General features: G+C 42.0%; 2 protein-coding genes across 5 annotated transcripts in view; both read right to left on the reverse strand.

Annotated features, from left to right (window-relative positions):
• coro6 (coronin 6) overlaps positions 1-2,970 on the reverse strand; it is a 14,200-nt gene extending 11,230 nt beyond the window's left edge. The window contains exon 1 of one of the 3 annotated variants that reach the window (XM_085289267.1): positions 2,757-2,970. Coding sequence is in view for 2 of the 3 variants with exons in the window: in XM_085289265.1 (XP_085145391.1) it covers positions 2,334-2,466 (133 nt within the window). In the remaining variant the exon portion in view is untranslated. Of the gene's footprint in view, positions 1-2,333; positions 2,653-2,756 lie in introns of those variants that run through there. The other 2 variants (XM_085289265.1, XM_085289266.1) reach the window with 2 other exon arrangements.
• Positions 2,971-4,452: 1,482 nt separating this feature from the next.
• ssh2b (slingshot protein phosphatase 2b) lies at positions 4,453-23,731 on the reverse strand. 2 transcript variants are annotated; one of them, XM_085289269.1, is made up of 15 exons: positions 23,482-23,731; positions 19,497-19,540; positions 11,285-11,397; positions 11,134-11,198; positions 10,920-11,041; positions 10,767-10,832; positions 10,614-10,679; positions 10,299-10,493; positions 10,103-10,196; positions 9,822-9,950; positions 9,501-9,547; positions 9,145-9,291; positions 8,854-9,054; positions 7,611-8,643; positions 4,453-7,211 (listed from the first exon to the last, which is right to left on the reverse strand). In XM_085289269.1, the coding sequence occupies exons 1-15, from the start codon at positions 23,542-23,544 to the stop codon at positions 5,916-5,918; spliced, it is 3,681 nt and encodes a 1,226-aa protein (XP_085145395.1). In that variant the 5' UTR covers positions 23,545-23,731; the 3' UTR covers positions 4,453-5,915. The 2 variants fall into 2 exon arrangements, with proteins under 2 accessions (XP_085145395.1, XP_085145394.1); XM_085289268.1 differs by lacking the exons at positions 19,497-19,540; positions 23,482-23,731 and adding an exon at positions 13,278-13,725.
• Positions 23,732-24,547: the final 816 nt, after the last annotated feature.

Here is a 24,547-nt window from a genome sequence, read left to right on the forward strand (position 1 = left end):
GAGAGGGCAGACAGGAAAGAAATGAAGAAGAATTAGAGACCGCAGAGAGCGGCGATGAAAGTTTAGATAAAGATAAAGGAAGGAGAGGATGAAAAAGTAGAGCTATCTGAGGAGTTTAATGTGTCTGCTGTACATGAATGATTTCAGGGGATTTCATTTGGAATGATGTGTCATAAACGGAGACAACAGAGAAATCTGTTAATTACAGTGAAGCACATGCCTCAGTCTGTGCTTTTAATCTGTGGGTTTAAGTATTTATATAACTGCTTATTTAATGCTTAATTACTACTGTAATATGTTTAGGCAGTTTTTGCTGTTTTGAAAGTTGAAAATGACTAACTAACCTCTTTTTGGTATTTATTTTATTCGTTGAAAGTATTTGCAGATCAAACATAAATACAGGATAGTCAAAAGTTATATAAAGCGTTATTTTTTACAACATGAAGCAGGTGCAGAATGGCGAGATTGAAAGTTTGTTCTTTGACATGTCCTGCGATGGACTGGCGACCTGGACTGGTAGAACCTGCTTGTACAGTCTATGACACAGTAGGCTGTGTAAGCAGTTTTTTTGTATTACACTCACTTTTTCATAATTACTGTTAGGCAGTAAGCTTGAGGTTCTTTCACATTAAACTGCAAACTTAACAGACTTAATAATATCGTATTTCCATTTACTGACAGTACATTTTCTGCACTGTTTCATTTAAAAATGACAACTTGATTTTCTGACTGCCGCCTCACAGTGAGAAGTTTCTGAGTTTGAACTTTTGGCGTGGAGTTTTCATGTTCTCTCTGTGCTTTCATGGCTTCTCTCCGGGTACTCTGGCTTTCTCCCACAGTCCAAAGACATAAGTGTTAGGGTAATTAATGGTTCTAAATGTGTCATAGGTGTGAATGATTGTCTCTGTGTTAGCATTGGTATTTGCCTGGTGACCTGTCCAGGGTGTACTTCTGAACTAGATACGCAGTTAAGAACATGGATGGATTTCTGTGTGTGGACAGTTCTCACAGTGGTTTGTACAAAAACTGTGCTGTTGCTGTTGCTGTTGCTGTATGTTGTTACTATTATTTTCAACATTACAATTTCTGAGCTTCTAATTAAAAAAAAAAGTCTATTAAGTAAATAAATAAGAAGAGCTCACTTATTTTGCCACAGCACACAAAGTTCATGACTTATTTATTATTTATATTAGTTATACTGAGTTTGCATGCTTTTTAAGTGACACCGATTCATTATAGTCTAATCATGCTCTACAATGATTAATACTAACATCAGTGTTGCTTGTTTCTTAATAAACATTTTAATTGCTTCAAACACTGTGACTTTTTCTCCTGTAAATGATGATGAATTCTGTAATTTGATCTTAGGCTGTTTGTTGCTATCCTGTGGCTGTCGCAGGCAAAAGGCCAACCGGACTGTAATCCTCCGAAACACCGGGGGATATTCTGTAACAGTCCTTGCCATTACTGCAGATATTAATAGGTGATTGTCCCACCAAACACTATGTGGCAGCCAAACATCAAAGACAAACACTAAGACACAGAGAACAGATAAAAGGTAGGAGGGGGAGAGAACTTGACAGATACAGTGTCACAGCCCAGCACTTCAGTCACACAACTCCTGTGAGAATATGCCGATTCAAACAGACCTAACATACTTGCAGACTCCACTGGCTTACATAAGGCTAAAACTGAAAGCCCTAGTCTAAAAGTAGGTCTGTATGGGGCCCCTAAGAGATCTGACTAATGCAGTGACTCTGTGTGTTAGCAGGATTACATTAAACTCTAAGCATTAGACTTTTCACTATTCAGATAAAACCTTTGTCAATGATGCTGTCTGACTTTCACAGTAGGATATATCACAATCTGCCCCAAAGTTGACTTATGAGGGGAAAGAAGCTCCTGGAACCTCTGTGAAAGAGTCACATCCCAGAGACCACTTCAGCAAAGCCAACAGTGGGGCATTTAACACCTCATTATACATATTATATAGTTTTTACAATAGGATGTCAAAAAAAAAAAAGAAAAGAAAAAGAAAGAAAAGACTGTTAATGATCACATAATGACGTTCTCCTGGTCTAATGCTTCTTTTTCTAAGTACACTGATTTCTGTGCTCTACTGTCAATGTCTTGTCATGTAATATAAGCCAAACTAAAACTGAGGCAAAGAGTAGATTTTAGCATCTGTGAAAAACCTCTTGCTATTAATTCCGCCTCAGGTTAATGAGATGGGTCTGCTCTGTCGCGCATGGCACGGCCCTGGAGAATCCAGACAGCGAAAGAATGACACTGGCACTTTCCTAATATAGACATGACAAACTGCACTGTCCTACCCGGGCCGGCCGCTCCTCCCCGGCGATCCCAAATGGTTCCAGAAAGAAGGTCCCGCACCCTGTGTCGTTTTATCACTAATGAGCTGACTGTAAATCTGATCTGCCACTGCGCACAGCCTGCAGAAAAACGCATAAAACACGGGAACAGAGACTGGCAGGGGCGCAGGAGGAGGTGGAGGTGGTGGGGGTAGTCATGTACAAAGTACTCCTTAAAGTATCCCGCAGCTGCCACAGCATGCACGACTTAAGATCAGTTGCCAGAGGCAGAAAAGTGCATAGTCACAACGTCCCGGCTGTGTTTTCGGGGTTTCCAAATGTAAGGACGCGCTCGTTCCTCTCCAGCTGCGCAGTAAAGAAGCTGACGCACCTCTCGCCCCACTGCAGCACAGACACCGACACACATATTAAGAAACACAGTCTCACCTCAGGTTTTGGGGAGACCCCACTTCCCTGGATAACGGTCACGGTTTATGTCGAATGGACTGCTACTCCTCCTCCTCCACCCTCTCCCTCTGCTGCCTTTATTCCTTTTGGATTATATTCCCTGCAATCAGCTGTCCCGGAGTCGGTGCGGACTTTTAGTGAGGAGAGAGCTGGAAAACTGCGCTACGGTCTTCGGCAGGGAGAGACAGAGGGGAGATGCCGGGGGCAGAGCAGGAGAGAGAGAAGGGGGAGGGTGCGGGTGGATGGGTGCAGGGTGGGTGCCGTCTATTTTGGAACAGGTGCGCCTTTGACAAGTGGGGGAGCGCGTTCCCGGGGTCACTGCTTGGGATAGATGAATATGAGTTAAACTGGTAAATGAGCACACCGCTCAGCTGAGCTGGTTTCCAAAGCTGCTTTTAAAGTCCTTCTATTGACAACTCTGGATGTTGGGCAGCCACTGTGAACACCCCCGGGAAGTTATTTGGGCACTTATTGTCCAAAAGAAGGTTGTTTTTAATTGCACTGCGGCTGACAATTGATTCAAAACAAAGAGAAAAAAAGAGAACATCAGAGAAATGATTTCTTTCCTGCGCTCCGTTAATTTAACACGGCATCATGTTTGTGCTCAAGGTCTGAAGATCTGTATGTGATGGTAACCAGAATACATTACTGGTTTCAGGTCCTGCTTGTGCCTTTTTATTTTTTTTACTGTGGAGCCAAAGTGTGAAATTTGTTCACAGTAACAGCAAAATGCTTGACTAATAAAAACCTAGAATGACAAAACAAACCAAAATGTCATTTTCAAACGGCTTTACATTTAAAATGCATTAACTTTACCTCTGACTGTAAATACCAAACATGTCAGTATACATAAAAAAAATCTTTAAGTTACTGTTTTTTCAACCTTGCTCATTTGTGCAATGTAATTAGCCGATCACATGGCAGCAACTCAATACATTTATGTAGACAAGCATGGTTGTTTGAGCTAGTCTGAGCATTTCAGAAACTGTTGACCTACTGGGATTATCCCACACAACCGTCTCTAGAGTTTATAGAGAATCATCCAAAAACAGACAAAATATCTAGTGATCAATGCCTTGTTGATGTCAAAGGTCAAGTGAGAACGCCCAGAATATTTTAGGTCTGCAGAAGAGCATCTCTGAACATATGCTGACCTTGAAGCAGATGGAAAGGAAACAGGAAATGATCACAGAGAGTCACTTAACTTAGATGTTAGAAAAACATCACCTGGTCTGAGTTTCTTGATTTCTGCAGCAACATTTGGATGGTAGGTTCAGAATGAGGTATAAACTCCATGGAAGCATGAATCCAATCTGCCTTGTAAAACTGACTCAGGCTGCTGGTGTAATATTGTGGGGGATATGTTCTTGGAACACTTTGGACCCTTTAGTACCAACTTAGCATCATTTAAACACCACAGCCTACCTACTGTACTGTTGCCAGGTTCATTCATTTATGACCCATCTTCTGATAGCTGCTTCCAGCAGGATAATGAGTCAAAAAAAAAAAAAAAAAAAAAAAGGCTGAAAAATGCTAAACGGTGTAGCTGACTAAGAGAAAAACAGGAAGAGTCATTTTTACATACATTGACATTTACTGTGAATGTATGTAGAATGAAGCCAAATTAGTTTGTTCATTAAGAAAACGTGAGGGAAAGAATCACAGTAAGCCCGACTCTTAATTTCCATTGTTTAATGGTCACAGTTAAAGCACGTGATATAAAATAATATTTACACAGACAATACACACACACCCAACAGTTCCTACTACATAAGCATGCTCCCCCAAAGTAGCAAAACACTTAAAAAAAAAAGCCACAATTAAAATTAAAAAGGGAGTAAAGTGCATGTATGACACACGTCTCTGTACAGACATTTCTGATAGGCTGCAGAGAAGCTTTACTTGCCAATCACAGGCACGCTCCTAAAAAGTTTACAAAAGACATAAAGATCCATTAAAATAAAATAAAAAAGTGCACGCTCACTTGGTAAAGTTGTGCTACACAGTCTCACTCACACAGACACAAACCAGATCTAAAAAACAAACAAAAAACAGGGAGATCCTAAAATATCAACAGTCACAATATACAACCTTTACATCCCCAAAGAGAACATAGCCAAAAACTCACAAATATACACTCTGCCTTTAAACCCCAGCACCCTGACCTACTCTCTCTCACACAGTTAAACATAAACAAAACTAGTTTGTGTGGCATCTGGAGTGTGAGGAGAGACAGTTTACTGAGTGATGAAGTCAAACGTGTTTCTGATTGAGAAGTACATTCCAGGAACCCGGAGTCGGATGTTTGTGCAGGTCAGATTTGGTTGACTTACTGAGGTATTGTGTAGTTAAAACAAACTAAACAAAAAGCAGGCCTCTTCTCTTTTCATTATGCTCAAATAAACTGGTGAAAACCTGCATATGCAGCTTACACTGAGGGAAGAGTCAGAGCTTCACGACTGACTTTCACTGGAATTATTCTGTCGCGACGAAGAGTCTCCGTCCAACGACTTTTATGCTCAGGACCAAATCAGCCGGTTTGACAAGCAGGTGTTGGTGTGATTTATTTATTTATTCTTTCTTTCTTTCTTTCTTTCTTTCTGCCAACATAGTTACCAGATTATACAAGAGGGACCGTTTTCTCCAGCATAAATGGCACATTTTTCTGAAGAGACGTCAAAGCATGAGAAGAGGGGAAACAGAGGCTACATTCCAGCTAACATTACGTTTGACAGCCAAAAATATCAAGTCGACTAAAGGAGAAACCAGCAACGATGTGATGAGTATGTGCACGCTTGGGTATTATTAACATTTCAAACATGTGACCCATGTACATCTCTGGATGACATTTTCTTTTCTTTTTTTGTTTTATCTTCTCAAAGTGTTTTATTTCAGTCTCAGTTAACTGGGACTGTCGTAGCCTTGCCGCTTTTCCTGTGCCGAGACCAGATTCCCATATCATGGATTTTTACAGAAGAGGGAAAAAAGAAACTACTAAACACATCCCTTAAGGCAAGAGGCGTCGGCTTGTTTTGCTAAATAAATCCAAAATATGCACTTGACTTTCGTTTCTGACGGGCACGTTATCTCTCTCTCTTTCTCTCATGCACACGTACACAGATGCACACCTGCTGAGGGTTACATGGTGTGGTAAAGGGTGCTAACAGTTCTCTTCTTAAGCCGCCTCAGCGGGTGAGTCCTTCCGTATTGCTGCCTTGTTGTCAGAAGTGTTGGCCCAGGCGAGTGCAGAGATTCTTGGCCAAAGTTTAAAGGCTTTCCACTGTGAGGATTCGGATTTGATGGTGCAGAGACTGCTGAGGTTTCTCCAGCTTTAGGAAGCCTCTGAGTGGTTGTCTCAAGGATCTCTGGCTGCTGGACAGTGGAGGAAGGAGAGTTGTGAACCCGCTGCTTCTTGGATTCGTCGCTGGCTGAATGGAGTGGGTGTTGTGCCGAGGGTGAAGCTACAGTGGAACGGCTAAGTTCCCAGTCACTCAAGTCATTGGCGAGCAGCTCCAAGCAGCCCAGTTTAGCCAGGGAGGCTGAGCGCTTCATCATGGATGGAGGGGTCAGCCCTGCCTGACGAATCCTGGCTTCCACCTCTTGAACCCTCTTCTGGATACTGCCACCTCGCTTCTGCGCCTGACCCAAACACCTGGCCTTGCACTTTCCAGCCATGCTCACCTGCTGCAGGAAGGCACCCAGCTCACACAAAGTCTCCCACGTCTCCCTCTTGAAAATGTCACTGTGGGGTCCTTCTGTGGGACAATCCCAGTCTGTGCCCGACTCGAGCTCAGTGACGCCCTCCAGACACAGGAAGTTCACAGACGCAAAGGGAGAATGGGGAGAGTGGTGGAAAGGAGAAGAGGTAGAGAGCAATCTAGATTCAGCAGGCTGGAGTTTCTGTCCTTTTGTGCTTTTTTCGTTATCCCCAAGGGCCGCCATCGCAGCATGAGTGCCCTCACTTTCAGCTGGTCCAGACTTCCCATCCTCCTTTCCCTCATCCTTGTGCACCGTGTGAACTGCAGATGCCTGTGAGCAAATAGATGCATCGTGGGAAGTAGACAACGTTGCACAATGGATGCTGTGTGGACGCCGGTGAGAGTTGGAGGTACAGCCAGAGAGAGAAGGCGGTGAAGAAGAGAGAGGCGGGGTCTCATGCTCCTGTTTCATTCTTTGCTCCAGCTGCTGTGTAACACGTCGCACCGACCCTCGTGTCCAGTCACTGTAAAGACAGGCGGGGGCCTCCTCTTCCTCCTCTTTCAATTCTGTTTTTATATCCCCAGATTCCTTGTGTGCCAGAACAACACTATCTTCAATTTCCTGCTTCAACTTCCTCACATCCTGATCCTGGGGATCTTGAGGTTCAGTCTGGCTATCAGAGCCAAGAGGCAAAGTCTCTTTGGGCCTCAGCCCTGTGACCTGCACAGGCATTTTCTGGAAAAAAAAATCGATATAATATAAAAGACCATTAATTTAAAAGCACAATGAAAGCATTGCTACAATCACAATGTATTTGTGACAGATGTGCCACCAGGTGGCGCAACATAGCTTAAGAACCAAAAACCATTCTGAATAAATCTGGTAAGATTGACAGGAACTGTTATGGGTTCAGTTCAGTCCCAAGTATCTTAAATATATATGTAAAAATATTTCATATTTTGTGAGTATCTCACACAAGAGCAGCCTGGAAACAGATCATAACATCCATACATGTGGCTACATTATACACAGCCAACCCGAGCCCACTGCCAGAGCACGGGTGGAGACTATATGCGGCCCAAATCGGGAAATGTTTAGAGTTGTCTGGGAAAGTTTGCTACAAGCATTGTTTACCTTTCTTTTCCCTTCATCCTTCCCCTCACTGGTGGAGACCTCCTGCAGTGGTGGCTGGTTTTCTTTGCCACAACTCTTCAGCTGGTGCGACTGCTGTGCTGCAGTACAGTGAGTTTTCCCATCTAGACTCATCCCCTTAAATTTTTCCCTGGCACTGAAAAAGTTGATGTGGTCTGCAGTGTGGCCGAACACCAGCACATTTTCATGTGGAATGGCACTAGGATAAGTGATAAAATCGTTAGTGGACAGATGTTGGGCTGCCAAACTGTCCAAAGATGAGCCATATGTCTGTTGGGCACAGTCTGGGTTTTTGACAAGCGCTGGGGCAGAGAGGCAGTCGGGTCCAGCCTGCTTTGTGCTTGGGGTTTGTGTTGCGGTAGGCTCAGGCACTGACACAAGCACTGTTTTTACAGAAGGAGAACAGGACAACACCTGTGGCTTTAGAACTCCATCGGCTAGATTTGGAGATGGAGCAGGAGAGTGGGGGAGGTGGTGAAGGGAGGGAGGTGGATGAGGCTGGCCCACCAAAACACTTTGTGCAACAGTCACCTTATCGGTCTTTGGAGGCTCAGGCACCACAGTGGCGGCCCTTGGTTGAGAGACAGGAGGTAACATGGGCCGATTCCCAGAGTCATATACGCCATTGGACAGCGGAGGAGAGAACAGAGACACAGAAGCAGCTGTGGAGTCAGAACAAGGACGGTCCTGCCGGCTGCTCCGATCTACAGCAGAACGAGATGCTCCAGCATGACCTGATGGAGCTGCCGCACCTTTAAAGGAAGAAGAGCTAAGCTGATTGGAATGGATGCCCGTATCTGGCTGACTAGTTGAGTGTGTTGCTTTGCTGCCAGTAGAACTTCCCAGTGATTCCAGCAGTTCTTTTACCGAGGGACCAGTTATGTTGCTGGCTTGGTTGTGGGGATCTGAGCGGCCCAGGCTGTGGGGCTGTGCGTAGGATTTGGAGAGTGGCTCGTGGTGTTCAGACAGATCGCTATCAGAGTGAGAACGCCACAGTTTGTTGTGCCTCTGCTTGCTGCGGAAGAAAGTGAAAATGAAGTAACATATCACTTCTCAGAATTCTTTGCATGAAATTGACAGAGGAATATTTTTGGGGTTTTGTTTTTTTGTTTTACATTGTTTTATAAGATTTTGATAATGCACTTCTTTCTGCCAGTATCAATATTTGCATTACCATGGATGTCTGTGTGTGTGTGTGTGTGTGTGTGTGTGTGTGTGTGTGTACCTGGCCATGAGTATTCCCTGATACTCCTCCAACTGTCTCATAAAAGAGGGGTTGGGTTTGGTAACAGTTCGACGCTCTTTGACGTAATCAAAGGCTTTTTTCAAATCCCAGCCGTACTCCTTCATGGCATACGCTATCACTGTGGCCGCAGACCGGCTAATCCCCATTTTACAGTGCACCAGGCACTTGGATCCAGATTTCCTAGGGTAGATATTAAGAATGATTGTCATTCTCGATAGATCTCATTCCTCGCAGGAAAAAAAAAGAGAGGATGAAACATCTCAAACTCACTTGGCTCTAGATATAAACTTGTAGGTGTCATTCCAATAGGCTAGCAGGTCAGTGGCCTCCTCATCATACACACGGATGTTGTGGTACTCAAACACACCGGGAAAGAAGTTATCAATCTCCCTTGTTACATTCAGGATGTAATGAACTCTGAGTGACAGAAAGACATGAGCGAGAGGAAAGATGAGGCTTAGATGAGAGAGGGGTATGTAGGTATGTATTGATTTGTAAAACTGAGCTTGTTGGTATAACAGAATGAAGAACTTTTAATTTCATCCTAATAAAGCAAGTTTTAGTTTTTTTGTTCCGAACAGTCAGTTTTGTTGTATTGGGTTTTTTTTCCCCCCCTCCGTCCTTACCCACAGTTCTGTAACTCGTCCAGATTGGATGCATTCCACTCAGATCCCTGCAGGAAACAAAAAGGAATCCTCAGACTTGTTCAGCACCTTCCAATAAGCTTTTCAGAATGCTGAAGTCCAGTGAGAAGAAATGATTGACATACAGTGAGTTCTCCAAACCCAACAACAGCAAAGTACCTTAAAACTGTGCTGAATTTAAAATTACACAACACTATCTTGCACTTTGTGAGAATCAGATCCGGGATACAGGCGTGGGAGATCAGAAACATTTTATATTCTCTGCTGCTAAAAGCAACAGAGGTGTTTCAGAGGTTAACCTACCAAGAACACGTGGTCAAAGATCTCCGTAGGACTGTCCATCTGGCCCAGAATGACAATCATCTCATTGTCGATGAACTCCTTGAACTCTCGCAGATTGCATGTCATGTGCATTTCCAGCTCTGTTCGGATCTAAAGAACACATCCAGGACAGAAAGAGACACGTGCAGGCAAAATGTAAAGTCACACAATAATGACTAAAAAAATAAATAAATAAATAAATAAAATAGCATGGCATTTTCCGAACATTTTCTTTGACTGGGAGATGCTCGAAGCAGACTCACCTCTTTGCAGGTGACATTCTCAAGATCTTTCTGCATCATGATTTCCCGCAAACTGGCTTTGATCTGACGCTCAGTCAGCTCTCTTTCTGTAGGTCTGTAGAAACATTATGATGGTGGAAGAATATATGAAATAAGTTCATGTCTATCGGTTTTCCACATAGAGAACATATCTGACAAACATCACTTGGCTACTTACACGTCAGAGAAGAGAACTGGAGAGTCGGCACGGTGTGACTGCACGTCCTGCATGGCGTTCCACTCGTTGATGCGGGTCTGGTCGGAGGAGACCCTGCTCTGATAGTAGCTGACCCAGGTGAGGAACAAGCTGCCTGGAAAGTAGTTATGACTACGGGCCACCTCGCAGGCTTTATGGAGTGACTGGAGGGCTGACCTGTCAGGAAAAAAACAAAACAAAAAAAAAAAACATGACTTCTAAATGAAATGGGAAAAAACAGAAACCAACGAACAATAGAAATATCCACAGCTGTACCAATTATCCAGTATGACTCACCACATGGCTTGCACAGAAACAGGCTTGAATACATGCACCCTGTTGTCAGTTGATACACTGAAACCCCTGTGAGCAGGAACAGAGGAAATATAGTGAGTTAAAAATCTTAGCGATCTCATGTTTAACGTGTCCTGTGCTGAAGAATTTGCTTACCCGTCTCCATCTAGATGTATTAAGGTGTCGCTCCACAGGGGCAAAACCAGCCCAACAGAACACGAGCTGAGTGGGGAAAACAGTTTTCCTGTTATATCTTTAACCAGAACACCAAAACCAGCAGGTACCTAAAATCTCGTGTGTCACTCTCACCCATCTACAGGGCTAAAATCCATTCCTAGCACCACGCTCTCCTCCGTGTCCTGCCGACCATTGGTTGAGACCACCACCATGTAGCGGGTGATCTGAGCATGTGCGCTCTCCAAACGAACCGCCTAGAGAAGGAAAAAACAAAACAAAACGCAGTTTGTGTCTTGACAGTTAAATAAAATCAGTGAGACTTATTTGTGTTTTTATGGGTACCCACCAGTTTGATGTTGTCCTCTGGTCTGAGGAGAGTAAACATCGTCTGTAGGTGCTGCTGGATATCTCCTGGCAAGATGAAAGTAACGCATACATGACGCAAGATGGCAAAAGTTAAACAGTCAGTGGCTGCTGAGGGGGAATTTTCACCTCACCTGCATGTTTGCTGCGCAGCTGGGAGAAACGGGAGGCAGACGAAGAAGTGGAGCCATTTCCTCGAGGCAAGAACAGAGCAGCTCCCTTAACGGTCAGGAAACTTTCACTGATGCTGCACAAAGACAGAAAAGATTGAACGGTGAGCAATATCCACCCACACATCTATCACAAAACTCATCCTTGGAAGACTTTACAGCTTTTACTGACTTTTTGTTACGTTTCTCCAAGGTCCACTGACAGAAAGCGCAAAGAGCAGAACTTTTGACACTTTATTATTTTCAGACATTTTCAATAAAAATTCTAATTTGTAGCTTCTCAAATGTGTGGATTTTGAGCCCGTCTCCATCATTTGAAAAGTACATTATCCTGGAATGCTGCACAGAATGAAGCAACAGAAATCATTTTGGCTGATGAAAATTTATGACAAGCATTTTTTCATAAATTTATGTGAATTAATGAGTTATGTTGGTCTGAACTGTTACAGTGGTGACATACAGACATAAACACACTTGTTTCATTATGCTGATTTTTATTCCCCCAAATGTAAAAGAGGAAGAAAGAAAAACAAAAAGCAGAATATAAAGTACAGGTGACTTTGTAGTATTAAAGTTGAATGCATTTCAATGGTAGTTATTCAGTTCAATGCTTTCTTAGAAAACACTCATATTTTCCAAAACAACACAATAATGGGACAATTTCTGATTAAGATGGCAGTCCCAGCTAAGCTTCTTCGTGGTCTGAACAACAGACTTACGTAATGGACTTAAGATATCTGACGCCCGTCTATTATTCTGCTATTATTATAAGCAGTATTATTGTCATTATTATTATTACTACTACACACAGGCTTTGTCCCTCACAATGTGAGCTAGAAAGACAAAGTCTCATTGTCTTCTGTGATGATGAGTAAAAGCAAAATCACCAGTAACACCAGCGATCGCTGACTAATTTGTCACTCCATCTGGAGCAAGTTTAAATATAGGCTTGAGCTAAGGAAAGACCGTCAAAGACAGGAAGTCATGTTGTTGTTGTCTGCTGTGATGATGCGGGAGGAAAGGAAACAAAGGCAAAGAAGGATAAACCTGCAATGGACAGCAGTCATTACTGAAGTGACAATTATGGCAAACTAAGCAAACTTTCATGCAAGTTTCCAAGTTAGAAAAAGTGGATGTTAAGAGTCTCTGACACCCACGCTGACTTGCACACACCCAATTTTCTTCATGACATGACGTACAGAACACTGGACAAATATCTGCGCGAGCATAGTGCATCCTAGTTAACCTTTTATATTGAAAAAAGCCATTGATCAACAAAAATCAAGAAGTGAATGCATTGGAATCACTGAAAACGCTGACAAATAAGTCCTTCTGTAGATGCACTGTGCTGCAGGCAGACCAAGAATATGTCAGAGGCAATACAATGCCAGAGAGGACAGAGGCTGACAGCTGGGCTTGCACACAGACTCACACAAGCAAACACTAGACAGATGTCTAACTCAAGTGCTAATGAAGTGTTTGTGCAAATTATATCTTGACATGCTTCTTCCAAGCCATAAATTTCCAATTAAATGCAAGTGTCGTTTCGTGGCTTTCACAATGAAGACAAAATAATCACATCCCCTGATTCTGTTGAAGGTACATCGTGTGCCTTGCTCTGCTGTGCCCCCCCTCAGGATGCATTTAAGGAACAGCTAAAGGTGGGTGGAGAGAAATGCATCCTAGCAGATGAGTAAAAGCATCTGGCAGATATCTCAAAAAGGAAGCAAAGGGAAGGAAACCTGTTCCTGCAGCCACTCGTTCAGCTGCTGTGCTGCTATATCCTTCTTATGAAGTCATTAAGAGAAAAAACACATGTTCATACAAGTGCACACTAAGTCTATGCTGAAGTTTGGAGTAGACCATTACCATGGCACTGCAGGCAATATAATAATTCATGTAGTGTTATCGTTACTATAAGCAAGAAAAGCTCCGGACTGTGAGCACGGCAACTTACAGCTGATACATTTCCACCTGAGAGATCACAGAGTTCTCGGTAAAATACGGTCTGATCTTCACCCCGCAGCAGGCGCAGAAGCAGCCGGCCGACGAGCTCCGCGGGGCGGTCACAACGCCGGGAGGCATCGCTGCTGTCGGAGTGCGGGCAGGGCGCGCGGAGACGACAGTCGACGATGTGCGAAGTAAAGTTGCGAAGACGCAGAAGCTCTGCTCTAAGACCACACGGTGCTTCGTTTTTATTCAATTTTTTTTTTTTTATCGCAGATTTAGAAAATTAGCTCTAAACCGACAGATTTCATAGAGCGGAACAATCTAATATTATAAAGTGACAAAGCACTAACATATTTAAGAGCGCCTGTGACAGAGCAGGTGCCTCAGAACATCTGATCCATGGTCTGCTGTTTGAAGTGTCTGCAGCAGGCTGCGGTAAATCCTGCCGCTGAGGGGGAGGAGACACACATGGTCCAATCCGTGACAACAGCAGTCTGAGGAAGACTACGAGGAATTATTGGAGACATGGTGAAAGTGTGCAAGAAAGACAGCCACAAGTACCCGGATAAAAGTGTTTAACTGTCAGAATGGCAGTCGGTGGCATTCCTATATGCTTTACAACAGCCTCGAGACGTCACTGAAATTCCTCACGCTGTTCCTGGGTCACCATGTTTTTCCACGTAACACGCAGAAGGAAGTGGCTGCTTTAAAATGATGCCTCATGCACATTTTAAAAACGCCAAATGTAAGAATAACAAATAATGACAATTTCCAGCTGTGTCAACATAACGAATAAGAGAGCTAGACGCTACATAAAAACTCTCCATAATTAAGACATTTTTTCTTTTTAAAATGTGGATGTGCCTATGTGTCTGGCTGACAGCCTGATTGAAAAACTAACCAAGCAATCCCAGAAAGCATGACTTTAGAGAGGCACCCCCCCCCCCCACACACACACACACACACACTTTACACACTTTGAGCTGCTTATCAGCACCTTAACAACACCACAGTATTTTGTCATTTTCTCCACAATAACATCTGAGAGGAAATGTTTTTCTGTTCATAGGCGAGTACAATCTTTAACAGTAATGAATTTTTGCTTCTTCTTAAGGTAACAAACCCATAAAAAATGCAAATAAGAAAGGGTAGAAAGCTTTTAAGCAAGGTTGATAGGTTCAATTGTTATATTAGACAGGGGTATTTCAAAATCAGTACACCCCTAGTTCTTAGAACCATAACCTGACACTGAATGTGTATCCAGCAACAGCATGACAACAACAACAACAGAAAAAAAGAGATTGAGAAACCTGGAAGGAGATTTCAGGCTGCCTGTGAACTAAGTAGAAACTTGACCTTAGACTTGGTTGTGCTGCTTGTTGATCCCTTGTGGTTTCAATTACAAACTAAGGGTAACTATTTGGCCACCAGCTGACTGCCAGTTTATATCCCGGGATAAACAACTGCAGTGTGGTGTTTTTCCTCTTAGGTCGACCTGTGTCTCTGACCCAAGAGGCAACCGATGAACTGGGCTGATGAGCTCAATGAAGCTACAGATTTTGACCTCGTCTGAGAGATCCTTACAAAGAGAAAAGCGTTTATTTATTAGACTGCAGAGTCACATGTGGTTAAATGTATCACAGCATGAACAATAAATGGTGTAACAGTACAGTCAAGCTTTAAGTAGATAAAGAATAAGCAGTGATATATAAAGCAGGAGAAGGGATGGGAAGTGGGATCCTTTTACAAATTGAATGAATTATTTTGTAACTTGTTTAAATTCAATTTATATTGTAAAGCAATGATGTGACATCTGACTGCGTATCTAATCTTACCCATTTTCTATCACTCCTGGCAGTTGCAAACTGATAATGTTGTGAAATTTTTGCAGACCTGAGTCACATGTGAGCGTTTTTTTCCCTGCTCAGTGGTCAGACTCAGAGATAATGAAGCAGGTGTGGTTTTCCTGAACATATCAATAAGGGAACTGATAAAGATCAGAGCTATAAGCAGAACAGATAATGATACAGGTATCTAAAAACTTACCAGTTTCTAAGCAGAGGCAGACACATGTTACAAACAATCACAGGGAGGCCTTCCTCATCAACTAATAACAGCTTAACCTGACAGCCACTTTCCCACTCTCCCTCTCATCTCCCTGTTGGCCTCTCACATCGACCCCTTCAAAATCCCTACCACCTCCCTCCTTACTTTAACCGGTGTTATTGATTAGGGAAAGATCTGTGGCATCTTCTTGTAAGGGCGCTGGAGGGATAGCTAAGAATAATCACGGGGTTGTTCATTCCCACCTTTGGGATTTACAGACTCTCAGCAACCCACATGTTTATGTGTGAGATGTTGAACCCATCTCTCAAGTTCCACCTGGCTATTCTCCCCCTTTGACTGCTGAAATTCAAACCATCCAATAGCAAGTGGCGAATGCCAGGATGTAGTTTTTACATGTAGACACCAGACACTCTGCTGCTCTCATGTTTCCAAACATGCAAACACAGACAGTCACCTTAGTGATCGCAGCTTCACCTTGTGTATACATTCACACACCCAGACTTTACAGTATTTCTTTGAATCACACATAACCTGTTAAACATCTGCGATGAGCATCACACATCACACAAAATCAGCCTGTTAGCATGACTACAGTATATCTGAATTACACAAGAATGAATACAAATCTGTAGAGGCACACAAATGTATAAATGTAGCACAAATGGAAATGAGTCCCATTCAGACATATAATCCTTTGTTCCACTTTTCCCCTCCTCTGACTACAGAACTATGAGATTATAAGAGATCAGAAATACTCTCCGATTGTAGTCATAATAAATAACCTCTCTTTCTCCTAATTTCCCCTCTGCATGGTCCGCCAGTGATGTTGCTGCTTTTTGCTGATGTCACCAACTTGCTGATGTCACTGGCTTTAATCAGCAGCACTGCAGTGGGGCTTGCTTACGCAGGCAGGCGCGCTGCCTCACTGAAGCCTTATTCCAGTTTGAATGAATCTCACTACCTGTGTCAGAGATGAGCTCTGCTGCAGCTGCTGACTTGTACGGCGCAGCGGGCACAGACGTCAGCAGCGGGGAGGGGGGAAAACGAACAGACTGCCTCTGAGACTTTGGGAACGTGAATTCAGTGGACAGGCTCAGCTTTAGTGAATGGCTGCTGGAATTGTGAATATGCAACATGCAGCTTGAACTTAAAGAAACAGTGAAATGAAAAATGCACACAGCATCAGTTTATTTTTTCCTTTTGCTATACCCTACATGTGTGTTAATTTCTTTACTTTTGAAAATAATTCCCGTCTTTTACCTTCAACTAAAACACAGAAATATGACTTTAATAAGACTCGGCTAGCACTCATTAATAGTTACACTGATTTTTATACAATTAAATGATCTGACAGTGTGGGTGAAGGAGACATGGACAGCTGGGGAAAAAAGTCTCTCTACAGATACTTAAAAGGTGTATTTAATAATCTAGCTCACTTTTATTTCAGATGCTGAAAATAGTCTTATTTCTGCAAAGATTTTAAAGCAAAACAACAAAGAAAAAAAAGAAAATGAACTCAAAGAACTCTTTCTTTATTACAGTATTCTTTGCCCAAACTAACAATCATACTGGGAACAGGCTCACTTATTCCTACACATCATGCCCTTTCTCATGACCTCTCTAGGATATATCAGAGACTGTGTATTTATGCAGCAGATTGAGGGCTTTCCGTTGGTCTGATGTATGAAATCAGCGACTGTGGAACTCATTAGTTTAAAATTGAATTTGTGAACAAGATTTGACAATTTAACTGAAGAAGATACAAAGTGGCAGTCATATCATTGCGTCAGTGAAAAAGACTGTTGCATACTAATGCCCTCACTCAAAGTCTCACGTAGGAGATACATTCCAAGTAAATCAAAGACAAAATGTTTGGTTTTTTATATATTAAAACAATCCTGACACAAGCCACAAATTTTCTGCACTTTTTTGTGATACAGTTTATATGCAAGTTTCTCCATCTACCTTAAAACTTCTTGAGTCTGTATCACAGTGCATTGTGATTTACCACAGGTCATTTTTTTGCCTAACATTGTCTATTATATAAAAAGTTGGATTGTGCACCTTAGCTAATAGGAGAGAGCAGCATGTGTTTATTTAAAAAACTTTATTGCAAAGACTGTGGGCTTACCTCCACTCTGATTACATTTAAACATAGTGCTAACACTGACAGGTCACAGGAGTTTTAAAACATTAGATGCACCTCCTATTCAAACTGAACTTGGGAAAAAAGTGAAATTTAATACTTTGCTGCCTTCAAATGAAACATCTACAAAAACAAAACTAAAAAGATCCACTCTCTAATTATCTGCAACACCCCTTGCACATGCATTTCTTAATTTATGAAGATGTATTCTTGTGTTTCTTCATTTTTGGATATGATATGATTTTTTTTGTACACAAGGAATGAATAATGATAATCCTGTTACTGATAATATCATGTCATGATTATATCCATTCATTCTATTCATTCGCTTCCGCTTATCCTTTCCAGAGTCGCGGCTGGTGCTGGAGCCTATCCCAGCTGTCATAGGGCGAGAGGCGGGGTACACCCTGGACAGGTCGCCAGTCTGTCGCAGGGCTAACACATAGAGACACAGACAACCATTCGCACTCGCATTCACTCACAGATTCACACCTATGGGCAATTTAGATTGCCCTATCCCCACTAACTGCATGTTTTTGGACTGTGGGAGGAAGCCGGAATACCCGGAGAGAACCCAAGCAAACACGGGGAGAACATGCAAACTCCACACAGAAAGACTGATGGTGGAATTGAACTCAGGACCTTCTTGCTGTACAGCAACAGTGCTGATCACCGTGCCACCCTGCTGATTATATCCAATAAACAAGTATTACAAAATCTGCATTGGTATCAGCTCTAAAAAGAAGTTCAAGACTTTCAGTTTTAGTGACCTACAACCCAGAGCAAATGATCTGCCTAGGAATACAAATAAAGCTTAACCAAATTTTAACATCTAATAACAGCTCACAGGTCAAACAACTACTATATCAAATATATCATCTTGGCCCAGAACATCCCCGCTTATAATGCACCCAAACCTGTAATCGAGCTGTGAACTGGGTATTAAAAACACTACAGGCGTTCCCCTCTGGGGGACAATATCACAAAGCTTCACAATGATAATAAAAAAGAGCTTTGAGGTTACTTTGAAGTCAAGACAAAGTAAGGCTATTCATTCAGCTTCACCTTTTTTTTTTTTTTAAATATGCTGCACTGGAAAATATGTGTAGGCATGGTAATGTAAAACAACATGCATCACAGGATCCCTGATTTCCATTAAAATATCACACTTATCCAGTTGTGTAAAGAATAAAAGAGAGAAAAATAATAACATTCATTTTAGGAGCTAACTCGGAGTGATATTCGATCATGTACCTGTCTCTGTGCACACAAACATGCACACAGCAAGCACAGATTTCAGTCGCAGCTGCACAAACACAGACAAATCTCAGCTGGATGATGAAGAGCTCCGATGACCAAACAGACACAGAGACTTTGGGAGTGGTTACCAATCTGCCCGTGGATCAACAGTGCAGTTCCCCTGACCCACATAGCAAGTTACTCACAGAGATACTGCTGCCCTCTAATGGGCTGTCTGCAAGCCACTGTTTATTATCTCATTCAGTGCGTGATTTCAAGATTATTAAAGGGCCAAACATAACAGAGGAGACCTAAAAGTGTTCAGTGGCAGAACAAATAAACACAACGGGCAGTGGAAGGAAGTAGCCAATTATCAGGGGACGAAAACCAGTTGCAAGTGTGGCTGAATGAAACTGGATTAACCAGAATTCCAACTCTTATGTAATAAGGGACAGCAGTGGATGTGATGCGATGATGACACAGTACAGGAGCCCTTTTTCAAGTCACAGCAGTATAGAAAGGCAGTCCTGCAGCGTCAGACACATTTTATGATTATTTATTATCTGGGTATTTGGGAAAAGCCTTTTTTTCCTCCCACTTTGTGCGGATCAGGTCAGATCAGGTGAGAGGTCATGGGTAACAACCTAACATGCCCCGTGTTATGAACTGGCTTTTTTTGAGACTGAGAACATACATATCCAGTGGATTTCTGGTCCAGTGAACCAAATGCTTTCAAGTTTAACACACAGAGCTCAATGTGTGTCGGTATCTTACCTCCTCGGCTGAGAGCGGCGGTCATCCTCCCCGCTACCTGACTCCTGGGGAGATAAAATAAGAAAAATACAACTGAGAACAAGAGAAATGCAACAGCACAACATTACAAAGTCAACATATAAGAGTGCAGTCAGAGCCAATATCAGCAGTGTCAACTCTTCTTCTTTTCTAAATAAGGAAATAATATTTTATACACCGAATTGCCAAAAAGCATCCAATCCACAATTTTGCACAAAAACGTAATTTTGGCATTGTTATATTAGATTCCCAACTTCTAAAAGAAAAGTGCCATTTAAAAAAAAAAAAAAAGAAAAAAAAAAAAGAAATCACAGGAAAGCCCATCTTTAAATAGAGAAAACGTCACCATAAACAAATTTAGTAAAAACTCAAATGAGCTCTCAATTCATGCAAACAAATGGTAAACGAGAACAGAAAGGAAATCCCACTGTCCTATTTTGGATAACAAAGACTAACTTGCATATTTCCATGTTCACACACACATTAAAGGCACACGCATCCAGCTTAACATTCAACACTGCGTGACCTGACAGACACGAGACACAGAGACAGAGACAGAGAGAGAGAGAGAGAGAGCGCTTTAACTCAATTTACACACTCTCCAGGAAAATGACCTCAGTCTGTTTTTAAGGTGTGGCTGGACAGGGAATAACACAATCTCTCTGTCTCTCTCGGCTCACATACACGAACATGAAGACATGAAGAGACAAAAAGAAACATTTAAATCCGAAAGTTGTGGAAAACAAAAATGTGCCAAACGTGGATGCTAAGGCTCAGTGGCTGATAAAATACCTGGCCCTTATCTTGTAATGCTTGTACTTATCTTGTTTACACCCTGTGTGAGCTTAACTAGCCTTTAATGACATTAACATCACACAAAAGTAGATTAAAGGTATATATATTTTAATAATAATAAACACATACAGGGCTACTTCAGGGGGTCTAGCCTGATTGGAGATCACAAAAAAATTTTATACAGCCAGTAGATAATTTATGCAGTATCAGTGTGAGAAGGAAGTATAGAACTGTAAAGTTTGGTGCAATAACTGCAAAAGGTGGTTCCCAGCTCCTTTAAGCCACAGTGTCCAAAGCAGATTTCCATTGTGGGCTTTCAGAATAAAGATATTTAAAACAGATCCTGTGCAATTAAAAGCAACTCATGTAAACAACCTGATGCTGGAGTAATGGTGTCACAGAAAGTTTCTGCTCCATACGATTCTTTCTTGGTACAGTTTCATTAAGAAACTATTGGTTGGATTGCTAGATGGTGTGCTAGACAACAAAGCGACATAATTAGAACCTCGCTAACTCTTAGTGCTGAACATTTGAGTAATTGGCCTCTACTATTAAAATATCTACTGCTGCAAAGATTACAATCATACTGATTTTATTGAGAAACTTAAAAAATTCAAAGCACCTAGTTGTACATGTTATTGAAAACTGAGAACAGGTTAGGGCAGGGGTGCCAAAAATAAGGCCCAGGAGCCAAAACTGGCCCAGCAAAGACTCTAAAGTGGTCCACTGGACGGCTTTGGAAAAAGTGAAGGAGGGCAAAATCTTTGAACTTTAAAGTGTACTTTTAGTTTTTCCAGCTTTCTCCTCTACGGCTATTCATCCTACACCAAAGTAATTAATTAACAGATAAACAACTAAACAAAAAAATGTTCCTGTATGCAAAATGGTTTTTTATAAGTCAGCACCTGAACTACATTTATTTTCTAAAATTTAATCTCAAAGAGACCTGGGATGTATAAACACTGATAAAACCTGTTGAAACTCAGGTACTAAATGTGTAGTTAAACTTCTTTACATTGACAAAAAGGGGAATTTAATTCTATGGTTGTATGTCGCCTTTGATGTAAAATGAGCTTGACATAATGGAGTATGCAGCAGGAGGGGAAAAATGCATTGATGCATTTGTAATATCAACTTTAGTACAGCAGATTAGACAAAGTTTCTGTTACTGTTCTTTGTCCTACAGTACGATATAACATCTAGTGTTTGTTTAGATTGGAAAACACACAGACTTTGCATATTTTGCATATGTATGAAAATGATTGATTTTTTTTCCAAAGCTTATGGAAATGTCAAGCCTGAACATGCGGTCTGGGCAGGGATCTGCATGTCCAGAGATCAGTCTGTGCTTACGTGTTACAGCCAAGATTATCACAATGCAAAAGTGCTTCTACCGTAAAATGAACATGTGTGTATGTGTGTGCTCTGCCTGTAAACGCAGCGAGCAGATACATTCACTCCACATAGGGTGCAAGCTAATATAAAGGGAGGAAGAGTGCTAGTAGACATGTCGCACACAGACAGACACGTCACATCCCCCCCCCCCCTCCACGCACACACACTCACGGGGAGGGGAAAAAAAAGCACAGGAAGCCGTAAGTGTCTGTACAATTTGCTACCAAAATATGTATGTGGCTTACAACTTGATAGCACATTTCCACTACAAAAAGCTTCATACACTTCACAACCCCTGTCCTATTTACCTTCCTAAAAATCACACGTGCTTACTTTTACAGCACACACTCATTCCTCAATTCACCATCACTTCTTGAAAGACAGACACTTTAGCAGACAAGACTCCTTGCTACTTGTTGCTCAGTGATAAGACATAAAAGCTCCTTCAACTACATTTCATCGTGGATGACAAATTACCTAAGAAATATGTGTACATAGCACGAAGGTTATCATTATGCCTACTCACAGAACCTGTTTGCTCTGAGCTATAAGGTAAAGGGTCCCTCTAAAGAAATTCCATGACTGACAAAGTTTGTGGAAAAATAGCTTGATTGTAGTTGAGATTTGGGGCAAAGCTGGGAGGAGGGGGAAAAAATACACAGTTCATCTAATCTTCTCCTGGGTCCAAGTAGCAAGTTAACAAGGGAAATTGCTTTCCCCTACTGTGCTCCGTCTTGGAGTAAGCACACACTCTGAATCTACGTTAAAGGCTGTACAGTAAGCCAAGGAATTCACCTTAATGTGTAATTTAATCCGTAAACACTATATGACAATGCAACATACACTGGGAAGTTAATATAGGTCAACTTTTTCACATAATGTCAATAAAACACACACACAGAAGTGTGAAACAGATAACATTTTAATGGTAAACAGAGTGTGCTTGTATATTACTTCCTCCCTCTGTTTCTGCCTGTCTGATGGGGTTCCCTGTTTCTGTAGAAACCAGACAAGCAAAGGGAGCAGCAACAGGAAAACCACCTGCTCCTCTGCTTTGCATTGGGTACACTCCTGCCTTCAGTAAACGCACACACACACAAGCAGACAGACAGACAGGAAGAGAGAGGCAGACACATAGAAGGCATTCAGACAGAGAGACAGTCTGGGTACGTGACAGACCCGCAGAGAAAAAGAAAAGACGCGTCCACAGCCTCGTTTACATACAAGGCAGGACACTGCACCAGTGTTGTAAGAATAAATACCTGCACTCACGCGTGTCACTTGACAAATACCAACGCGACTACTTCAATGTATGCAGGTAAAAACCATTACATAATAACAGACATGACTTGTTGTCACACCATCGCTGAAAGTTTCTCTATTCTGGATACTGTAAAAGCAACTAACTGCCAGTTGAGCATTTACAGTACCGGAAATGTACATACAATGAGCATATAAGCAGCGGTGTGCATTAAAACAAAAGGTGCTGTCATTTTCTTTCAAGTTAACCCTTTTATTGTATATAAGAAGAAATAAGAAGATATTTTCAGGTTAACTTAGCAGCTAGTAGCGACTAATACTGTAACTGAAAATGATGGGTAGCTATATGTCACGCATGCGCAGCAGCACAAAGGCAAGGCAGTTGGGTGACAGTGAGCAGCCGACAAAAAAGACAGCCAAAAATGTAGCCTCAAGTAGCCCTCCGTATCGAGGAGATGTTAGTTTGGTGGAGGCGGTAGAAGGAGTAGAGGAGGCTTCAGGGAAAAGCGGTTCTTACCGAAACGCAGGGGCTGGAGCTGGTGCTGGGGGTCGGTGAACGCTGCACGGTAACCAGCGCCATTCAGCGACCGGGAAGCGGACACCTGAGAAGAAGCGACGGCGGAGACACGAGCATAATTGTGTTGTGAGGGCGAAAGCCCAGTTGAACCTGACTTTTTGATCTTCTCTCCTTTAACCCCCCTCCCTCTCTTTCCCTGTGATCGTACACTGTTTGACTACTCCCCGGCTGTTTCCTCTGTAAGCGCCACCTGCGCATGCGCAACTACCCTTAGCTTGTCAATCCCGATTAACCGTGTGTGTGCTGGAGATAAACAAAGCACTTATGAGGAGTGTCTACAGAGAAGCAATACTACTTCTTAAGAGGTCATTTATTTGAATAGAAGTGTAAATGCACCAATATGTAAACCGCATACAACAATTGCATTACAAGGTTTAAGCCTAGAATCGAATAGAATAGAATAGAATAGAATAGAATAGAATAGAATAGAATAGAAAGCCTACATTGTTATTGCAATTCAATTACAAAGAGATTGGGAGTGCCACCCCAGCTTGATGAAACAAGGTTGAAAGGAAAGCAAACTACAAGACTGTATAATAAGTATGTATATAAATAACATAAAATTAATAGAATATTTTAAGGGTTTTATTGTGTGACAGTGTGTGCGAGTGTGTACTGTGATTGTTCACTTTGCATGTTGGTTGAGAGTGGTACTGGCCTTAGGGTACAAACTGTTTCCACAACTGTTAGTCTGAGATTTAGTGACCTGTAGCGTCTGCCTGAGGGCAGAAAGTCAAACCAGTGGTGACAGGGTGAAAGGAGGCTTTTACAATGTTTTGGGCAGTGGAAACTAAGCAGTCAGCATACTATACTGTGTGGCTTTTCCTTGAAACTACTCACACAGACTACTACTTTAGGACTGTTGTAGTTAAACTAATGAAGCTTGAGGACAAATATATCCTAATACTCTGTAGGCATGCTGCTTTAATTTTAAATAGATTGTATCTTTAATATTTTAAATATAGCAACAAAAGATATTAATATTGATAGATGTATAATGATCTCA

The sequence above is a fragment of the Mchenga conophoros genome, linkage group LG10 (assembly GCF_057382185.1).
Source record: "Mchenga conophoros isolate Kocher_MC1m ecotype Shallow Benthic linkage group LG10, M_conophoros_male_GT1.1, whole genome shotgun sequence".
Taxonomy (NCBI): Eukaryota; Metazoa; Chordata; class Actinopteri; order Cichliformes; family Cichlidae; genus Mchenga; species Mchenga conophoros.

Bases quoted from the DNA above. Each gene is read 5' to 3' on its own strand.
- ssh2b (XM_085289268.1), bottom strand. From the start codon at position 13,405: ATGCCTCCCGGCGTTGTGACCGCCCCGCGGAGCTCGTCGGCCGGCTGC. The intron at 9,292-9,500 runs GTAAGGACGGAG...TCTGTCACTCAG, and splicing joins GACGAGTTACAGAACTGTGG to AGTTCATTACATCCTGAATG. The intron at 8,644-8,853 runs GTACACACACAC...TTTCTTCCGCAG, and splicing joins CAGGGAATACTCATGGCCAG to CAAGCAGAGGCACAACAAAC.